Below are 17495 nucleotides of genomic sequence, written 5' to 3' on the forward strand. Positions count from 1 at the left end.
TTTTTTTTTTTTTTTTTTTGCACATGCATTATCAGATTTGTTTCTAGCCATTTTGGAAACAGCACTTGTGACTATTGGAAGTTGGGAGAACCTTTGCTACCAGACGTCTTGGCACTTCATTGCTGTGCATCCGTTCTGGACTAGACAGGGAAAGATTTTATTTCTTTGCTCTGCTACACAAAAGATTGTACTAAATTTTTCAATAAGGACTTTTGAAAGGTACTTTATTGTCTTATGGTTTGATTTAACGTTTCCAAATTTATTCTAAAGTTTTAACTAGTACCCGAACTCTGATGGTGTGCTGCTAACCAAAAGGCACTTCTCTGGAAATTGGACTCCGCCACCTGCTTAGTGGGATACAGATGTGCAGTCTCCTCCAGAGTGATTTACAGCCACAGAAACCCAGTGGAAGGTCAGCTATGAGTCATCCTGACTCAACAGCACTAACGGTTTTGTGTATTAAGAGTCAGCCTCCTATATTTTCCTAAATTCACTGTGTGGCAAAATTAGGACTTTTGCAACACAAATCTTATGGAACGCAATAGATTTCTAGTTGTTGTTTACCATAGAGTCTGAACCGACCAGTAGCTGACCCTCCTATAGCTGACCAATAGCGGGTGTTCAGAAGCAGTAAATACTAGCAAGGGAGGAGATTGCCCATCGTCCTTCTGCAGAGGAGCTGGTGGTGGCGTAGAACACCTGCCTTTGGAATTGCCCTGCAATTTCTTGCCACTAGGCCACCAGAGCTCCTAGATAGTTTCTGAAAAATTCTATACTATGTCCTGGGGAAGTTTTGTTCTGTCACCTAAGGTCACAATGAGTTTAAAATGATTTGACACCTAATAACAATTAATTTCAGGGGCTGTTTGAATTAATTTTGAGGTATGAGTCAGCCATATTTTCACATTCAAATAATACTTTGTTTAAAATAATGGGTTTTTTTTAAGGTTATTGCAATATGAATACTCTAAGAGAACACTTGTTAATGAATTTAATATTTGGTCTTTAAGTGTTTCATTTTCACTTATTTGAAAACATTACAGAAAATAAGTTGAATATGAGAGCAACTACTGTGCATACTGTTTATAGTGAGTACTTATAGTGTCTAAACACTTTGTAAAAGGATACCCAGGCACTTACCTGGGCTTTTAAAGTGAGATCTTTTTGAAATCGAGAACTTAGAAAAATGGAATATAAAAAAGCCTTTAAACTCTCAGGGGCTTTTTAATGCATTAAATTTGTCAAATTCTTTAACTTAGCCTTTTATATGTTTGAGACTTCATGTACACTGATTTATTTGCATTAAGTATCAAATGCTATTCTAGCTACCCAAGAAATAGACCCATTTAATCCTGGTGACAACCTTACGGAAGTATGAAGAAGGTTTCCCCTAGTTTATTTATTTTTTTTTAAATTTTTTATTCTTGTGTGAGTGTACCATCAAATCAGATCTGACTGGTACAGGAGGAGATCGTTCCTCCTTTTCCGGGCAGAGCATCTGGTGGATTCGAACCGTGTGCCTGTGGGATTGTAGTTGCAGCTCCTTGCCACTAGGCCACCAGAGCTCCCTCCCCTAGTTTATAGATGGTAAAACAAGCGCAGAAATTAATTTGGCCAAGATCATATCAAGTGACTGACCCAGGATTTACAGCCTTAGAAACGCAAACCTGGGCCCCAGTTGAGTCAGTACTGACCTCTCAACATCCATTCTTTTTGGAGCCATTACATTGACATGAGATTTTTTTTTCCCTCTGTAATAAAAACTGTAACTTCTCAGAAATGTTTTAATCACTTTTTTAAAACAAAATTTTATTTTAATTATGATTTTTAACAAACATTGACAGAGAAGTTAGATTTTCATTCATTCATTGTTGCACATTTTACCCCCTTGCTTACCTTCCCCCTTCTGAGTTCACTTTTATTTTTTAATATTCATACATTGTTGCACAGTTACCTACCTTCCCTCCCCCCTTTGCAATGATATGTCTCCTGTTCTGGTTGTCATATGTTAAATTGTCTAATCATATATTAATTTTAGACAGCTCTTTTTTTTTTCTTTTTCTATAATTATATTTTATGAATTTTCATAAACATTTACAGAGATTTTGGGCTTCCACTCATTCATTGTTGCACTATTCTCTCTACCCTCCTCCCAGTTTGTTCTTGTCCAAATGCCACAGTGCTTGTCAAAGCCAGTTCTGATTAATCTTCTTTGTCAGTGTATCCTTTGTCATTCCCTATCACTCCTCCCTGAGAGAGACTTCACCCTGAGTCATAAGGAAAAGGGGACGGCGTATTCTCTTAGCTACTTCCTGCTGAAAAGGGACGCTGTGGGTTTCAGGGTGAAGATCTTCTCTCACTACTCTAAAGGGCCCCTTTGGCAGTAGGAAACACATAGACTATTATGGAGATTGATTTTGGAATTCAGCTGCACTCTTATTGATTGTGCTTGGCTGTACATGTACATATCCTTCAAGATGTATCATGGGAGTGTTGCAACCTAGAAGACACAAATTTGACTAACAAGTTATAAGTACATGAGTCCAAAAATTATGGAAAAGTAAAAGAAAAGATTCTTTCATTGTTTTACAAACCCTCCCCCAGGTCCCCTCCACCATGCAGCCCTCGCTCTAGTCTCCTGTGATGACAGAAATACCCAGTTACATCTCTCTTTTAGACGGTTCTCTCCCTCCTCTGCTTCAGGGCAGTATACATTATTGAACCCATCTTACTCAGTCTCTCCCCAACCCCAAGGACAGTCCCATTCTACAACAGTGGCATCATGTAATATTTGTCCTTTTGTGACTGGGATATTTCACTCAGCATAATGTTCTCCAGATAGACAGCTCTTTTATCTGTTCTAATGCAGTCACTCTTACCTTATTCTCCTCTCAACTCACCATGTCAGACCTGCTTTATAACAGTGGGGCTATGCAGTATTTGTCCTTTGTGACTGAGATATTTCATTCAGCACAATATGCTTCAAGGCCCCACATGTTGTATAATGTTTATAAATTCATTGTTTTCCAGTGCTGCGTATTATTCCGTTGTACTAATATACCATAGTTTTTATATCCATTTATTCTAATTACTTTTCTTGGGAAGATGCATTTACCATGCTATTTAATGCTTAACTTGAAAACTGATGTCAGTGAATCAGTTCTTTATCTCGAAGGCATAAATTTAATTTCTTTTAATTATTAAGAATATTCTTTGGATATGGAAATAGCCTACATGTTTATCAGTAAATGAATGGATTAAGAAATTGTGGTACAGTCACATTTATTATGCAGCACTCAAGAGCAATGATTTTGAAAAATAATGTATAACATGGGAGAGGCTAGAGAGCATTATGCTGAGTGAATTCAGTCTCGAAAGGACAAATATTACATAAGATTATTGTTGTAAAAATAGAAGGATAACTAGTAAGATGTGTATAAAAGTTCAAAGGAGGAAAGGGAGGGTGCATGGGACTGAGGGTTGGGGAGGGGTGGAAATCACTAGGATAGCAGAGTTTGATGGTCAGAGTCAGGGAATGAAGAAATGAGAATAGATTCAGTGGAGACCTGAAAAAATGGGGTAAACTTGGGCATAGATCAATGGTAACTTATAAAATACAGTGTATGGGGATTATTGAATGAATACAATGTGAATGAAAGAATGTGTGAAACAATGCATATGTATGAAACACAATGTGTACAAATTGTGCATGCAAATCAACATAAAATTAAAATTCATTGAGCAGGTATGTGAAATAAGGAATATCATTACATAAGGCAGCAGGAGCTTGTGATGGATCATGTAATACTGTCTTAAAGTTGTTCTATGACTATTGTTCTAGCTGACTTCGGTTAACAAATTTACACATACTATTAGGTGCCATCAAGTTACTATGACTGTCGTGATCCTGTGAAAAATGGATGAGAACCTTGCCTTATTCACCACCATCTCTTACACACTTGCACTCATTTTTAAAGTCACTGTGTTGATCCATTTTGTTGGAGATTTTCCTTTGTCTCTAACCCTCCACCTTTCCAAGCAATATGTCTTTTTCCAAGAACTGACCCTTCCTGATGTTGTTAGGTGCTATTGAGTTGAGTACAACTCATAGCAGCCCTGTGAGCAACAGATCTGAGTCCTGTCCTATCCTTGGTCATCCTTATCATCTCTGGGGCCCTTCCTCCTGTTTCTGAAGCCACTCTGTCACTCCATCTCCTTGAGTGTTTTCCTCTTTGCTGACCCTCCCCCTTTCCAAGCATGCTGTCCCCTTTCATCTGTGTAGGTAGAAAAGGCCCCCCGCTGCACTCTGTTCTCTTTCATCTATGTAGGTAGAGAAGACCCCTGCTGAGCCATGTTTACAGTGCTCCATAGGGTGTTCAATGACTGATTGCTACCTCTTAGAGGAGGCTACTAACTTTTCAGTTATTGGACTATTACATTACTCATTTGCATGAAAAGGAATTAAGTAACTTGAGGTGTTGCATATTAAAAACTATTTGTGTGCTAAGGTCTCTAGAACAGCTTTGGTGGCTTGCTGTTAACTGGTTGACAACTAGCTAAATGAGTAGTGGTTTAAACTCCCACCTTTGCAGGCCTATAGGAGGAAAACCTGGTGTTCTGATCTCAGAAACATTACAGCCTAGAAAACCCTATGGGATGGTTCTACTTACTTATATGGAGTTGCTGAGTTGAAATCAAAGGCACATAATGTCAAAAGTCTCTGGTGTTTTTCCTAGCTTCTGAGTATGATTCAGAATAATAACCTTGTGAACAGTGGATCTGAATCTTCCTCTGTCCTATACTAATCTCATTATCTCTGCTATTCTTGAGCCTTTTGCTAGTCACTGTGCTGTGGCAATCCATCTTCTCTCATTCACAGACCCTCTACCTTTCCAAGTACGATGTCTTTTTTTTTAAAAAAAAACCAACCAAACAAACCACACCATTTCTCAAGAGTTTATTGTGCACCAGGCTACTCATCAAGGGGAGTAGCACTGAGGGTTGGGCTTAGGGGGCTTATATGGGATTTTAGCAAGTGTGTTTTAGGGGGTTGTGAGTGAGTTGCCATTGCAGTAGCTTATTGGTGCATAAAGTTTATGGTTTTGGAAAAGGTCCTAATATGGGAATTTCTGAGTTCTGGTTTTGGAAAACACCCTGACAATAGGGTTTCCTGAGTTCTGGTTTCAAAAAAATGTCCTGACATAGGGTTTTCTAACTTCTGGTTTGGGGGAATGTCCTGACATAAGATTTTCTGTGTTCTGGTTTCAGAAAATGTCCTGACATAGATTTTCTGGTTTTGGAAAATGTCCTGATGTAGGGTTTTCTGAGTTCTGGTTTTGGAAAATATCCTGACATAGCATTTTTGAGTTGAGCTTCAACCTCCATTTTGATTTTTAGCCTGACATCCCCACCTTTGCGGTAATAAGGGGCTACAAGGTCTTCTGGCTGCTTCCTGCTGGATGTGGGCGTAGTGGGGTTTAAGGGAGGTGGGTATGTTATGCTTTCTCATTTGGAGCAAGCGGTGTGTACTTCATCATGCACAGTTCACTGATGGTTGGCACATGTGCGAAACTGCTTCTGTAAAGAGCTTTTGCCGCATCAGCGGGGTCTTGGCAGGCACGGGAAGTAGGCACCTGAAGGGCCAGTTGACCAGGTGGGATCATCCATTTCGGGTGTCCTCCTGCCCAAGTTCAGCACCAGATGAAAGGATAGAAGCCGAGAATCACCGATGTCTTCTTGCAGAGACTTTGTTGTTCTGTATTGTAGAGTTAGAGCTGAGCCGTAGTTGACCCTCCAGAAGGTTTTCAGATGCAGTTAAGAAGATTGCCTGTCCTTCTCCTGTGGAGCTGCTTGAACCATGTGTCATTGGGATTGCAGTGCAGCTTCTTGCCACTGTGCCACCAGAACTACCCTTTCCAAAGACTAGCCCCTCCTAAAGAAATACCTAAAGTGTGTGAAATCTTGTCTTCCTTTCCTTTGAGGAGCACCCTGGCTGTACTTTCTCAAAGAAGTGCTTGTTCTTTTGGCTTCTCTGACACAACTCAAAGGCATTGATTCTTCTTCTGTCATCCTTATTCATTGTCCATCTTTCTCCTATGTGTAGCGAGTGATTGAAAAAGACCAAAGTAGCTAGGTGGTGCAAGTGGATTTCATTCAACTGCTAACCTAGAGGTTGACTGGCTGAAGCCACCCAAGAGTACTGAAAGTTGATTATTGTTAAGTGCCATGGAGTCACAGGTAGCTCATAGTGACCCCATGGACGGAAGTCCTGGACACCTGTATAACTTTCGTCTTTTCTCCAGGTTCATAGGGTTTCCAGAGGCAGGCTGTTAGGGAAGTGGATGCCACTCCTGCTTCCAAGCTTCTTTTAATTGGAGAGCTCCACCAACCACTGTCCACCATGGGTAACCATTCTCACATTTGACTCATCCGTGTCACAGTGTTCAGCTTCACAGCAACCACGAGTGAACTCTGTACAGCAAGTGGACATACCAGGGTTACACAACCTAGAAGAATGTTTCACCAAACACAATTGAAGGCAGGCCTGAGGGCCGCAGAGTAGAGTCACCCACCTTTGGCTTGGGAGCATGGCTTTCTGTCTGCTAGGCCAACTGCTCTAAGTTGATTATAGAAAGATTTTTTTTTAAATTTTTATTTTAGTTGATTTTAAAGAAAGTTTACCAGAAAGTTGGATTTTCATTCATTGTTACACATTTCCCCCCCTTTTCCTCCCTTCCCCCTCCCCCAGTTCACTTTTAAAAAAAAAATATTCATTTATTGTTTCTCTCTCCTCGTACTTTCTGCAATATACCTCTTATTCTGCACTGTTGTCGTACAAATAATGCCTAATAAATTCCTTTTAAACATTTTCCCCCTCTTCTGTTCCAATAGAATGTTCATGTTCATTATCTATCCACTTGTTTTCCTGTTCTCCCAACTCCCCGCATGTCTGTCCTGCTTCATAACAATGGTGTTTTTGTGTTTGTCCGTATTTGTACTTTTGAGGCTAAGACATTTCACTCAGCATAATGTCCTTCAGGATCACCCATGTTGTGTAAAGTTTTATTAGTTCATTATGTTTCAGTGCTGCATAGTATTCCATTGTGCAAATATGCATAGTTTTTCTAGCCATTCCTTTATGGATGAGCACTTGAATTGTTTCCCTCTCTTTGCTATTGTGAATAATGTAGCAATAAACATGGGTGTGTATACATCTGTTTAGATGGTGGTTCTGATTTCTTGAAGGTATATTCCCAGCAGTGCAAATTGTTGGGTCAAAAAGTATTTCTGTTTCCAACTTTTTCTTTTTTTTAATGGAATGCTTCACCAATTTCTTTGTCATCCTTGTGCAGGGACCATGCTAATCTTCTTTCTGTAGTTCCAGTTTTAGTATATATGCTGCTGAAGTAAGCACAATTTCCAGCTGTTTGAGAAACCACCAAACCGCCTTCCATAATGTTTGCACCATTTTACACTCCCACCAACAGTGAATAAGGGTTCCAGTCTCCACCACCTTGCCAGCACTTGGTGTTTGCTGCTCTGTTGAACTTTGCTGTTGCTGGGGATAGACAAGAACTGGAGCAGTTCTACTCTAATAAATGAAGTGTTGAAGAGTCAAAATTGACGTAATGCCATCTGGCAGCAAATCTTGTTTCTGCACTGTGCTACTTTGAAGATAGCATTTTTACTATCCTTATTAGAGTTAAGAGTAGTTAGTATGACATACAAGTCACATCACTAACTCATTAAATACTTATTATGTACCTACTGTGATTCTTAATGATTATCTATGCCTTATCGCATCAGGATTGGAGGAAGAGTTGTCAACAACCTCTACTATACAGATGACACAAACTTGCTTTCAGAAAGTGAAGAAGACTTAAAGCACTTACTCAAGAAGATCAAGGACTAGAGTCCCTAATATAGATTACATGTCAACATCAAATAAACAAAAATCTGGACCACTGGACCTGTAGGCAACATCATGATAAAGAATTAAAATTGTAAATGTAATTTACTGGGATACCTAGCCAGCACATATGGTAATAGTTTATCAACCTCCAACTTAAAAATCTTTATGAAACATGATCACATATTTTCTTTAAGGAGCTGCTGCTGGTGGATTCAAATTGCCAGCCTTTGAGTTAGCAGTTAAATACTTACCTAAGAACCATATACCATCAGATCAAGCAGTGGTGATGGGTGAAAAATTAATGATCCAGAAAACATTTTCTAAACCTGTTAGAAGTCAGGTGACAGTAAAATAGCTGTAAAGTACATACATATTCTCTGTAGATCTTTGGATTATGTTTTATCAAGTCAATTCAAATTAATAGCTACCCAATAATGGGTGTTGTTGTTGTTGTTATGTGCCATTGAGTCGCTTGCGACCTACAGTGACCCTAAACGCTGTTCTATTCTTTGCCAACCTTGCCGTCTCAAACACACTCATTCCCACCACTCCAGTTGAAGAATCAATCCATCTCATCGAGGGTCGTCCTCTCCTGCACCATCCCTCCACTCTCCCAAACATGATGTCCCTCTCCAAGGACCAGTCCCTCCTTGCAGCATGCCCAAAGTATGTCAGACGAAGCTTCAGAATCCTTGACTAGGGAGCATTCCGGCTTTACCCTCTGCAGGACAAGCCTGTTTGTTCTCCTAGCAGTCCATGGTATAGTCAACACTCGTCTCCAGCACCACAGCTCAGAGGCATCAATTCTTCTCTCATCCCTATTCACTGGCCAACTCTCCGATGCATAGCACATAATTGTGAAGACTATAGCCTGGATCAGGCGCACCTTAGTCTCCAGCCTGATGTCGTTGCTCTTCAGTACTCTTGAGAGGCCCCTCACAGCTCACTTTCCCAAAGCAATTTGTCTCTTGAGTGTTGACTGTGGAACCAAGCAGACTGAAACTGTTAACTATCTCAGTCTCTTCACCATCCATACTGATAACTGCCAATTGGACCAGTGGTGAGAATCTGTTTTCCCGACGTTGAGCCTCAGTCTATATTGGAGGCTGCAGTCATCTATTTTCAAAATGCCGTAGTCTTAAAAATCTTATGAGATGTTGTTTACTCTGCACACTTGGGGTTGCTAGGAATCAGATCTCCCCAAAAACATCAGGTTGCTTAATTTTAATATTTATTGTTTGATTCATGTTCCTTCTCAATAAACTCTTAGACATCCTAAAGCCACTGTTTACGCAGTTAGATTGGATTTTCTGCAAGATACCTTCCCACGGTATTATTAAAATAACATGTTTTTAATATGATGGCTTAGTAATAAGGGTTTCACTGCCAACCCATGGGCATGTGGTTCAAATCCACTAGTTGCTCTGCAGCAGAATATGGACCGTCTCCTTCTATGTGTTTTACTGCATCTAAAAATACAGCTTTTGGAAACCCTCTGGAGAGTCTGCTTTGGGTCCTTTTTAACTTGAGGGCACCTAACAGTAGTAACAACAATATTCTATACGTTTCATTTGGTTCTTCCACCTCCTCAGTTGTACTGTCATTTCCTTGAAGGAGGTAGATCTCGATGTTATATATCGTTTTTCCCTACAAGATGACTCAGAGGTCCAGTATAGTAGATTTTTTAAGTGCTAGAAGGACTTGAGAAAAGTATTTATAGCATTTTAATAAAGTAAGAAATTTACTAAACATATTAGAATATATAATTTGAAAGATTTAGGCTAAATATATCTTCCTCTGAAAATAAGTGGTAGATTATTATAATGCACTGAATCAGAAAGAAGTCTGGATTTGGTCTCCTACTCTTAGGATTTCATGTTTTGTTGTGGATTGACTTTATTTTTTAATGTTGGGGGGATTTTTTTTACATTTTATACTGGTTTGCTTACAGAGTTCATACACATTCATTTTCACACAGGATCTTTCCCATTTTCTTTACCTACCTCTCCTTCAACCCATCAAATTGTGAGACTCAAGAATTGCTTACCCTGCCCAATCTCACCCCACTGCTCCTAGCCTTCCCCTCTTGAATCCTCATACCTACAAGTTATCTTTCTATTTCTACAATAATGGTCTTTTACTGTGTTTGTCCGTATGGAACTAAGTTAGTTCACTCAGCATAATGCTCTCCAGTCCATCATTGTTTCTCCATGCTGCTTGGAATTCCATCTTGTGAATGTACAATTTCTCAGTCCATTTGATTGTGGTTTGATATTTGGGCTGTTTCCATGTTCTTGATATGGTGAATAACGCTGCTGTGAACATCAGTGCTCATGTGAAACCAATCTCTCCAGTTGAAATTCAGAGAGATTAAATAACTTGTTGAACTAAATACAAGGTTGAGTGATACGAGATAACTCATAATTGGTTATTCAACTGTAAAAGCACTTAGAAATTGTTCTTAGGTGCCATCAAGTTGCTTTTACTCATAGCAGCTATAGGTACAACAGAACAAAACATTACCCTGTCCTGCACCATTCTCACCATCATTGCTGTTTGAGCCCATTGTTGTAGCCACCTTTGAGGGTTTTTCTCTTTCGCTTATCCTCTTTACCAAGTCTTCTCCAAACACAGGTCCTACTCATAACACTCAAAGTATGAGAGACTGTCCTAGATTCTGTGAATCATTCTGGCTTCACTTCTTCCAAAACAGATATTTTTTACTCTGGACAGCTATAGTATATTGAGTATTTTTTTTGCCAACACTAAAGGCAGTTGAAAAGAACAGTGGTTTTATTTTAACATCAGATGCATCTTACCTTCAGTGTGACATCTTTGGTTTTTAATGCTTTAAAGAGGCCTGTGCGATGTGTCCATATTTCTTGACTGAAACTCCATGATTGATGTTTATGTAACCCCTTAAGGTAAAATCTTTGACAACTTTCATATGATTCAACCTAATGAGCATAGATTAAGAAAGGCATATGTCAGGGTTGTATCCTTAATTTAATTTGTATCTATTTAGCCTGTATGCTGAGCAAATTATTCGAGAAAATGGATTTTGAAAAGAATGTGGCATCAGGATTGGAAGAAGACTCATGAATAATTAATCTTCGTTATGCAGATAACACAACCTTGCTTGCTGAAAGTGACAAAGACTTGAAACGCTGCAGATCAAACACTGCAGCCTTCAATATGGATTGCATCTCAATGACAAGAAAATAAAAATCCTCACTATTTGACGGGTAACTGGACTGCTGTCAGTGACTTCATCTTACTTGGACCTGTAATTGATGTACTTGGTACCAGCAATCAGGAGGCATATTGTAATGGGAAATCTGCAGTCAGGGACCTCTCCAAATTACTGAGGAGAAAGGTTGTTAGTTTGAGGACTAAGAACAGATAGTTTTTGGAGAAAGTGCAACCAGAGTGCATCTTGGAGGCCAAGATGACAGAGGTTTGACTCTTGGGCATGTTTCTAGGAGAGGCCTTTCCTTGGAGAGTAACATTATGCTTGGAAAGGTGGAGGGTTGATCAGAAAGAGGAAGACAGATCCTCAACCAGGTGAATTGACACAGTGACTGCTGCGGTGGGACCGAGTATGTCAAATTTTGAGGGTGCACAGGATCTGTTCATAGGGTTGCAATGAATTGTACTTGACTAGCATCACCAATACTTAGTAGGAGGTAGTAGAAGTAGATTGAGAGAGTCCTAACTCTGAAGTTTTAACTCTTGCCTATATTTACTTTGTCAACATCAGTCTCTAGAGCTTATTAATATTAAGCAGTATTTAAGCAAAATAAGATTACTTTGTTTTTCTCTATAGCCAAATATTTATTGAGCATTAAAAGCAAAATTTAAAACAAAAGACCTGATAAAATCTGCTTAAAACAAATGTCCTGCTTGGTTTATTAAGACACGAAGCTTTCTTCTGGTTGTCAAGTAGAGCAAGTTATTAGTCCCTCATAACTTGCTTATTAAGGTTACTTGCTGATGTGAGGTTTGGGTTTTGGTGGGTTTTGTTCTAGTTGTAAAGAAAATTAGGAGAGGCTCTTAAGTTTCTGCCATTTTTAAAATTGTGTTACTGTTTAACTACAGTGGTCTTAAAGTTTTTGCCCTATCTGGTTTGGAGTCCTTATTGCAACTTAGGATAGTTCTTCACCCTCTTCTCATTATGAATTTTATCTTAACACTTTGTTGTGTGGATTCAACTAGTTGAAAAAAATGTTATATGTGAAGTTGATTATACCAGTTTATTTAAAAAAAATTGTAGTTTTTCTTATGTCATGTTATTAGATTGAGATGTATTTTATCATTCATTGCCTCTGAATACTTGATTCCTGATGTGATTTTAAACTGTGTCTGATACATTTACAGGATGGAAGATGCTGATAATTCCGAAAAGAGTATAAATGAAGAAAATGGAGAAGTATCAGAAGACCAGTTTCAAAATAAGCACAGCCGTCACAAAAAAAAGAAACATAAACACAGAAGTAAACATAAGAAACATAAACATTCCTCAGAAGATGACAAAGATAAAAAACATAAACATAAGCATAAACATAAGAAACACAAAAGGAAAGAGATTATTGATGCTTCTGACAGAGAAGGCATGTCTCCAGCAAAAAGAACTAAACTTGATGATTTAGCCTTGCTAGAAGATTTGGAAAAACAGAGAGCCTTAATTAAAGCCGAACTGGATAATGAGTTGATGGAAGGGAAGGTCCAGTCTGGAATGGGGCTAATATTACAAGGTTATGAATCTGGCTCTGAAGAAGAAGGAGAAATTCACGAAAAAGCACGAAATGGCAACAGGTCTAGTACTAGATCTTCAAATATGAAGGGGAAACTTGAACTTGTGGACAATAAAAATAGTGCAAAGAAACGAAGTAAAAGCAGATCCAAAGAACGAACTAGACATAGAGCTGATAAAAAGAAAAGTAAGGGAGGTGTTGAAATAATAAAAGAGAAAACAACTAGGAGCAAGTCAAAGGAGAGGAAAAAGTCAAAAAGTCCATCCAAAAGAAGTAAGTCTCAAGATCAAGCAAGAAAATCAAAATCTCCTACTCTTAGAAGACGATCTCAAGAGAAAATTGGGAAACCCAAATCTCCTACTGATGATAAGATTAAAACAGAAGACAAAAATAAGTCAAAGGAGAGAAAAAAGTCTCCAATTATAAATGAAAGTAGAAGTCGAGATCGAGGCAGAAAATCTAGGTCCCCAGTTGATTTAAGAGGTAAATCTAAAGACCGGAGGTCACGGTCCAAAGAGAGAAAAGCAAAACGTTCTGAAACTGAGAAAGAAAAGAAGCCAATTAAGTCTCCCTCTAAAGATGCTTCTTCTGGTAAAGAAAATAGATCACCCAGTAGACGACCTGGTCGTAGTCCTAAAAGAAGAAGTTTATCTCCAAAACAACGAGATAAGTCAAGAAGAAGTAGATCTCCACTTGTAAATGATAGAAGATCTAAGCAGAGCAAATCACCTTCTCGAACTTTGTCTCCTGGTAGAAGAGCCAAGAGTCGATCATTAGAAAGAAAACGGAGAGAACCTGACAGGAGGCGACTTTCTTCCCCCAGGTAACCTATCAGTGTTTTTTAGTAGTATGCCATTTTACACTTGATCTTAGCCAAAAGGCCGAGAAGCGATAGTATGCCATTTTAAAGAAGAAACTAGACCTTGTAAACAGTTAAAAATTATGTAATAGATTTCACATATAATTCAGTCCTTTTTTTTTTTTTTAAGTTCTTGATTTAATTTGATAACAGGTTTTTTGAGTCACTCCTTTAAATCCAAATGATTTGGCTGGTAAACTTGATAGCCATCATTTGGGAGGAGGCTGCAATTATTTAATGGTATAGGCAGAAACTCCAAACCTTAAGGATTTGGCTGTCTTTTGCATAGTTTTTAATTTTAGCAATTTAACTTGAAACTCACTTCAGTTTTCAGTCCTAAAAGTATAATTTAAAGTTGAGATTTTGTTGTGTTACTTTGGTCTCTTTATTAAAGTTCAAGGGAAAAAAGTAATAAATTACCAATGTAATACTATTAGTTGATATTTGCATATTCTCTTCCATTTATAAAGTTCTTATAAATTCTCACGATTTATTAATATTTATAAACGAAGGACTAGACTCAAGGCAGTTCTAACACTTAGCCTAGTAAAGAAGGTCCAGATTTTTCTTTTCTTTTCTAGACCAGCTGAAATTGAGATTTTATTAATTAAGCACTGTGAAATTATCAGCCAGGTTTTGCTCATTAAAATACTGTGGGATTGCAATGTATAACCAAAACCAAACTCACTTCTGTTGCCACTTTGTAAAAACAACTCAAATAGGGATAGGAATTTGCATGCTACCAACCCAAAGAGAGGTAGTTCGAATCCACCAACTGCTCTGAGGGGAAAAGAGGAGCATTCTCTTCCCATGTGATTTCCAGACTCTGAAAACCTGCTGGGGGATTCTCTCTTGAGTCAATTCTGACTAAACAGCAATGAGTTTGAGTTTATCTAACTATGGAACATTAACAAGTTTCTAAAGCCTGTTTTTGAAGATTAAGTTCTAGAGAGATTATACCATAGATGTAATTCACAGGTATAAAGCTCATTGGAAAGTGTGAAACATGTTGATCAACCCCAAAATTTCATTATGATCATTTGAATTTAAGGGTTTTTTGGAAAAAATACATTAATTGTTTGCTATTTTTAGGTTGGTTTGTCATTTCATGATACATGTATTTATTTTCTTTTGGTCCCCTTAAGAACAAGACCTCGAGATGATATTCTCAGTAGACGAGAAAGATCAAAAGATGCCAGCCCAATCAATAGGTGGTCTCCAACCAGAAGAAGATCCAGTAGATCACCTATTAGAAGGAGATCCCGTTCCCCACTCAGACGTAGCAGGTCTCCAAGACGAAGAAGCAGGTCTCCTAGAAGAAGGTAAAGATACATTACACATATGTTACACTCTTGAATCATGAATCTGATTATTTTTGAGACTGTGTTAACCTCACTTGGTAGGTTTTCTCGTAAAGAGTTGTTCTCTAAAAAATTGTATTTGTATTCTCTAAAATTTGTATTTGTATTCTGTAATTGTGTTTGTATTCTCTAAAAAATTGCTGTGACCCTCTATCATATCTCCTTTCCAGTATCTGATAGCAGACACAGGGTAATTTTTCTTTTATTTATGTTTGTAGAGTTATGTATGTATCTTTAAATATATATCATTTCCTTCAAGTTCACATAAATCATTGTTCACTAAAAACTCATTTTACATTAAAAGAAAACCTTTTCTGTATTTCATAGTGAGAAATCCTTGAATGAGCTAAACTTCATGAGTAGTTTCATTGTCATTCATTGTGTCATTGAATCTACTCTGACTCATTGAAACAGAGTACAGAGATAGAAATCTTACTTTATGCTGTACCATCCTCATCACAATCTTTACTATTTGCAATCCTGATAATCAATCCATTTTGTTGAAGGTCTACTCTCTTTCACTAACTCTTCTAATTTTTCCAAGCCTAGTATCCTTTTCCATGGACTATTTTCCTGATAACGTGCCCAAAGTATATAGGACAAAGTTTCACCACTTTTCCCTCCATATTTTCCAAGACAGTTTTATTTGTTATTTGGGAGCTTTATGTTCTTTTGGCAAAGAGTTCACTACTCCACAGGAGAAAGATTGGTACTACAGCCTTCTGAAAACCTGCTTGAGGATCAGCTATGTGTTGGTTCGGACTTGACAGCAATAATAAAGTATTTTTACTGTTTTATAAGTACATATTCAGCACCTTTGTATATACCATATTTTTCATGCCAGAAGATATTTATTTCAGTGACATTTACTACATTCAAGTTTATACTGATGGGAATTTAGAATTTGATAAGAATAGTAGCTGTCAGAACAGTAGTTATCAGGTAAACTGATATCCCATTCTTTCTGATAGTTTTCTATTTAAAAACCAGTTTTTCCTTTTCAAATAGAGACAGAAGTCGGAGGAGTAGATCACGTTTGAGAAGACGATCTCGTTCACGGGGTGGTCGTAGACGGAGAAGCAGAAGCAAAGTAAAAGAAGATAAATTTAAGGGAAGTCTTTCTGAAGGAATGAAGGCTGAGCAGGAATCTTCATCTGATGATAAGTAAGAATCTTTAAAATTTAACCTATCTAGTGGCATATGTATTTTAGTATATAAAATTAAAGAAACATTTTCGTGTCTAATAGTGGGATAATTTTTTAAAAAAATACCAACTTGATTGTCTAAACAAAAATAAGATTGTAAGGAGAGAAATTCTTTGAGGAGTCAAGTTGGGTATGTCAGGGAAGTGCTGTAGGATGGTCAGAGAGGCTTGCATTTGCGATTTGATGGAGGGAGCACATAGGTTTCTTGAAATTTCAGAGTTTTCTTTGAACCAACAAAGAACTGTTTACTCACTCAGCTTTTGAGAATGCAAAGTGGAATTACTGCTATGAAAAATTAAGTGTGTTGGTGATTTCCTAAACAATTGAAAGTAGAATTGATATCTGACCCAGTAGTTTCACTCCCGGATATATATACAGAATACTTGAAAGAGAGTAACACACTAGTGTTTATTGTAGCACATTCACAAAAACAAAATTGGAAACAGCCTAACACACCCATAAAAAGATACATGAGTAAACAAAATATAACATACCCAGTAAGGTACTAAAAGGGAAGTCTTGATAAATGGTGAAATATGGGTATAGCTGGAAGACATGCTGAATGAGTCTAATCACAAAATTACATTGTACAACCTCTTAAATGTTAAAAAAGAGAAGACAAGTGGATAGAGAGCAAGTTAAAAATAGGTATGGAGGGGGGAATTGAGGGTGTTTAACAGTGATCGAGATACATTTATAGGGTTGCATAACTGATTATTGGAGTTGTTTTCATAAATTTTAGATCTTTTAAAAGTTGAATAGGTAGAAATTGTGTGGTAGACGTATTTACAACAATAGTATCTACTAAGGCTGCTAATAATAACAAAATATGTCATGAGACTTAGTTTGCAGGATTAGGGTCATGGTTTCATGGGACATCCCATTACTTCTTTTATACTTGGGAATTTGATGCATAGTGCCTTATAATCTTAAAGAAAAATAGCCATAAAAGGCTAAAACAATGGTTGTGTCTTCTTCCGGAGCAGGAGGAGAGAAAGAAGTAATGCAATAAAGATGGAAAAAATGGATTGTGGCTAATTACCTCCATGAACCAGAAAAACTGAATAGTGCCCTGCAAAAAGTAAACTTTTTGATCAAAGATTCTATTGAAGAATCCTGATCAAAAGATGGAACATGCAGACTAGAATTTCAAGTTACCAGACTTCAAAGTACCCTAAGATAATTTATTTTTATCTTTCCTTTTTTTAAAGAAAAAAAGCCATTTACAATACTGAAAAAAATTACTTATATTCAAAACCAAACCTATTACTGTTTTGTCTACTGTGACATTATTGAGAAATATAAAGAGATCAAACACAACAGACTAGAACTGTCTCATAGCCTTTAAATCTTTATGAAGCAGACCTTTTTTTAAAAAATTTTGTTCTTTTTTTTTTTTTAATT

At 37.6% G+C, this 17495-nt stretch overlaps 1 protein-coding gene across 1 annotated transcript in view; it reads left to right on the forward strand.

Annotated features, from left to right (window-relative positions):
- The window catches only part of PRPF4B (pre-mRNA processing factor 4B), a 39152-nt gene that overhangs the window by 1236 nt on the left and 20421 nt on the right, over positions 1-17495 (forward strand). The window contains exons 2-4 of the mRNA XM_006888725.1: positions 12290-13489; positions 14671-14847; positions 15895-16050. Of these exons, the coding sequence (XP_006888787.1) occupies positions 12290-13489; positions 14671-14847; positions 15895-16050 (1533 nt within the window). The remainder of the gene's footprint in view (positions 1-12289; positions 13490-14670; positions 14848-15894; positions 16051-17495) is intronic.

This window comes from Elephantulus edwardii, unplaced genomic scaffold, assembly GCF_000299155.1.
Source record: "Elephantulus edwardii isolate Elephantulus edwardi_28Jun2011 unplaced genomic scaffold, EleEdw1.0 scaffold00071, whole genome shotgun sequence".
In the NCBI taxonomy this organism is placed as follows: Eukaryota; Metazoa; Chordata; class Mammalia; order Macroscelidea; family Macroscelididae; genus Elephantulus; species Elephantulus edwardii.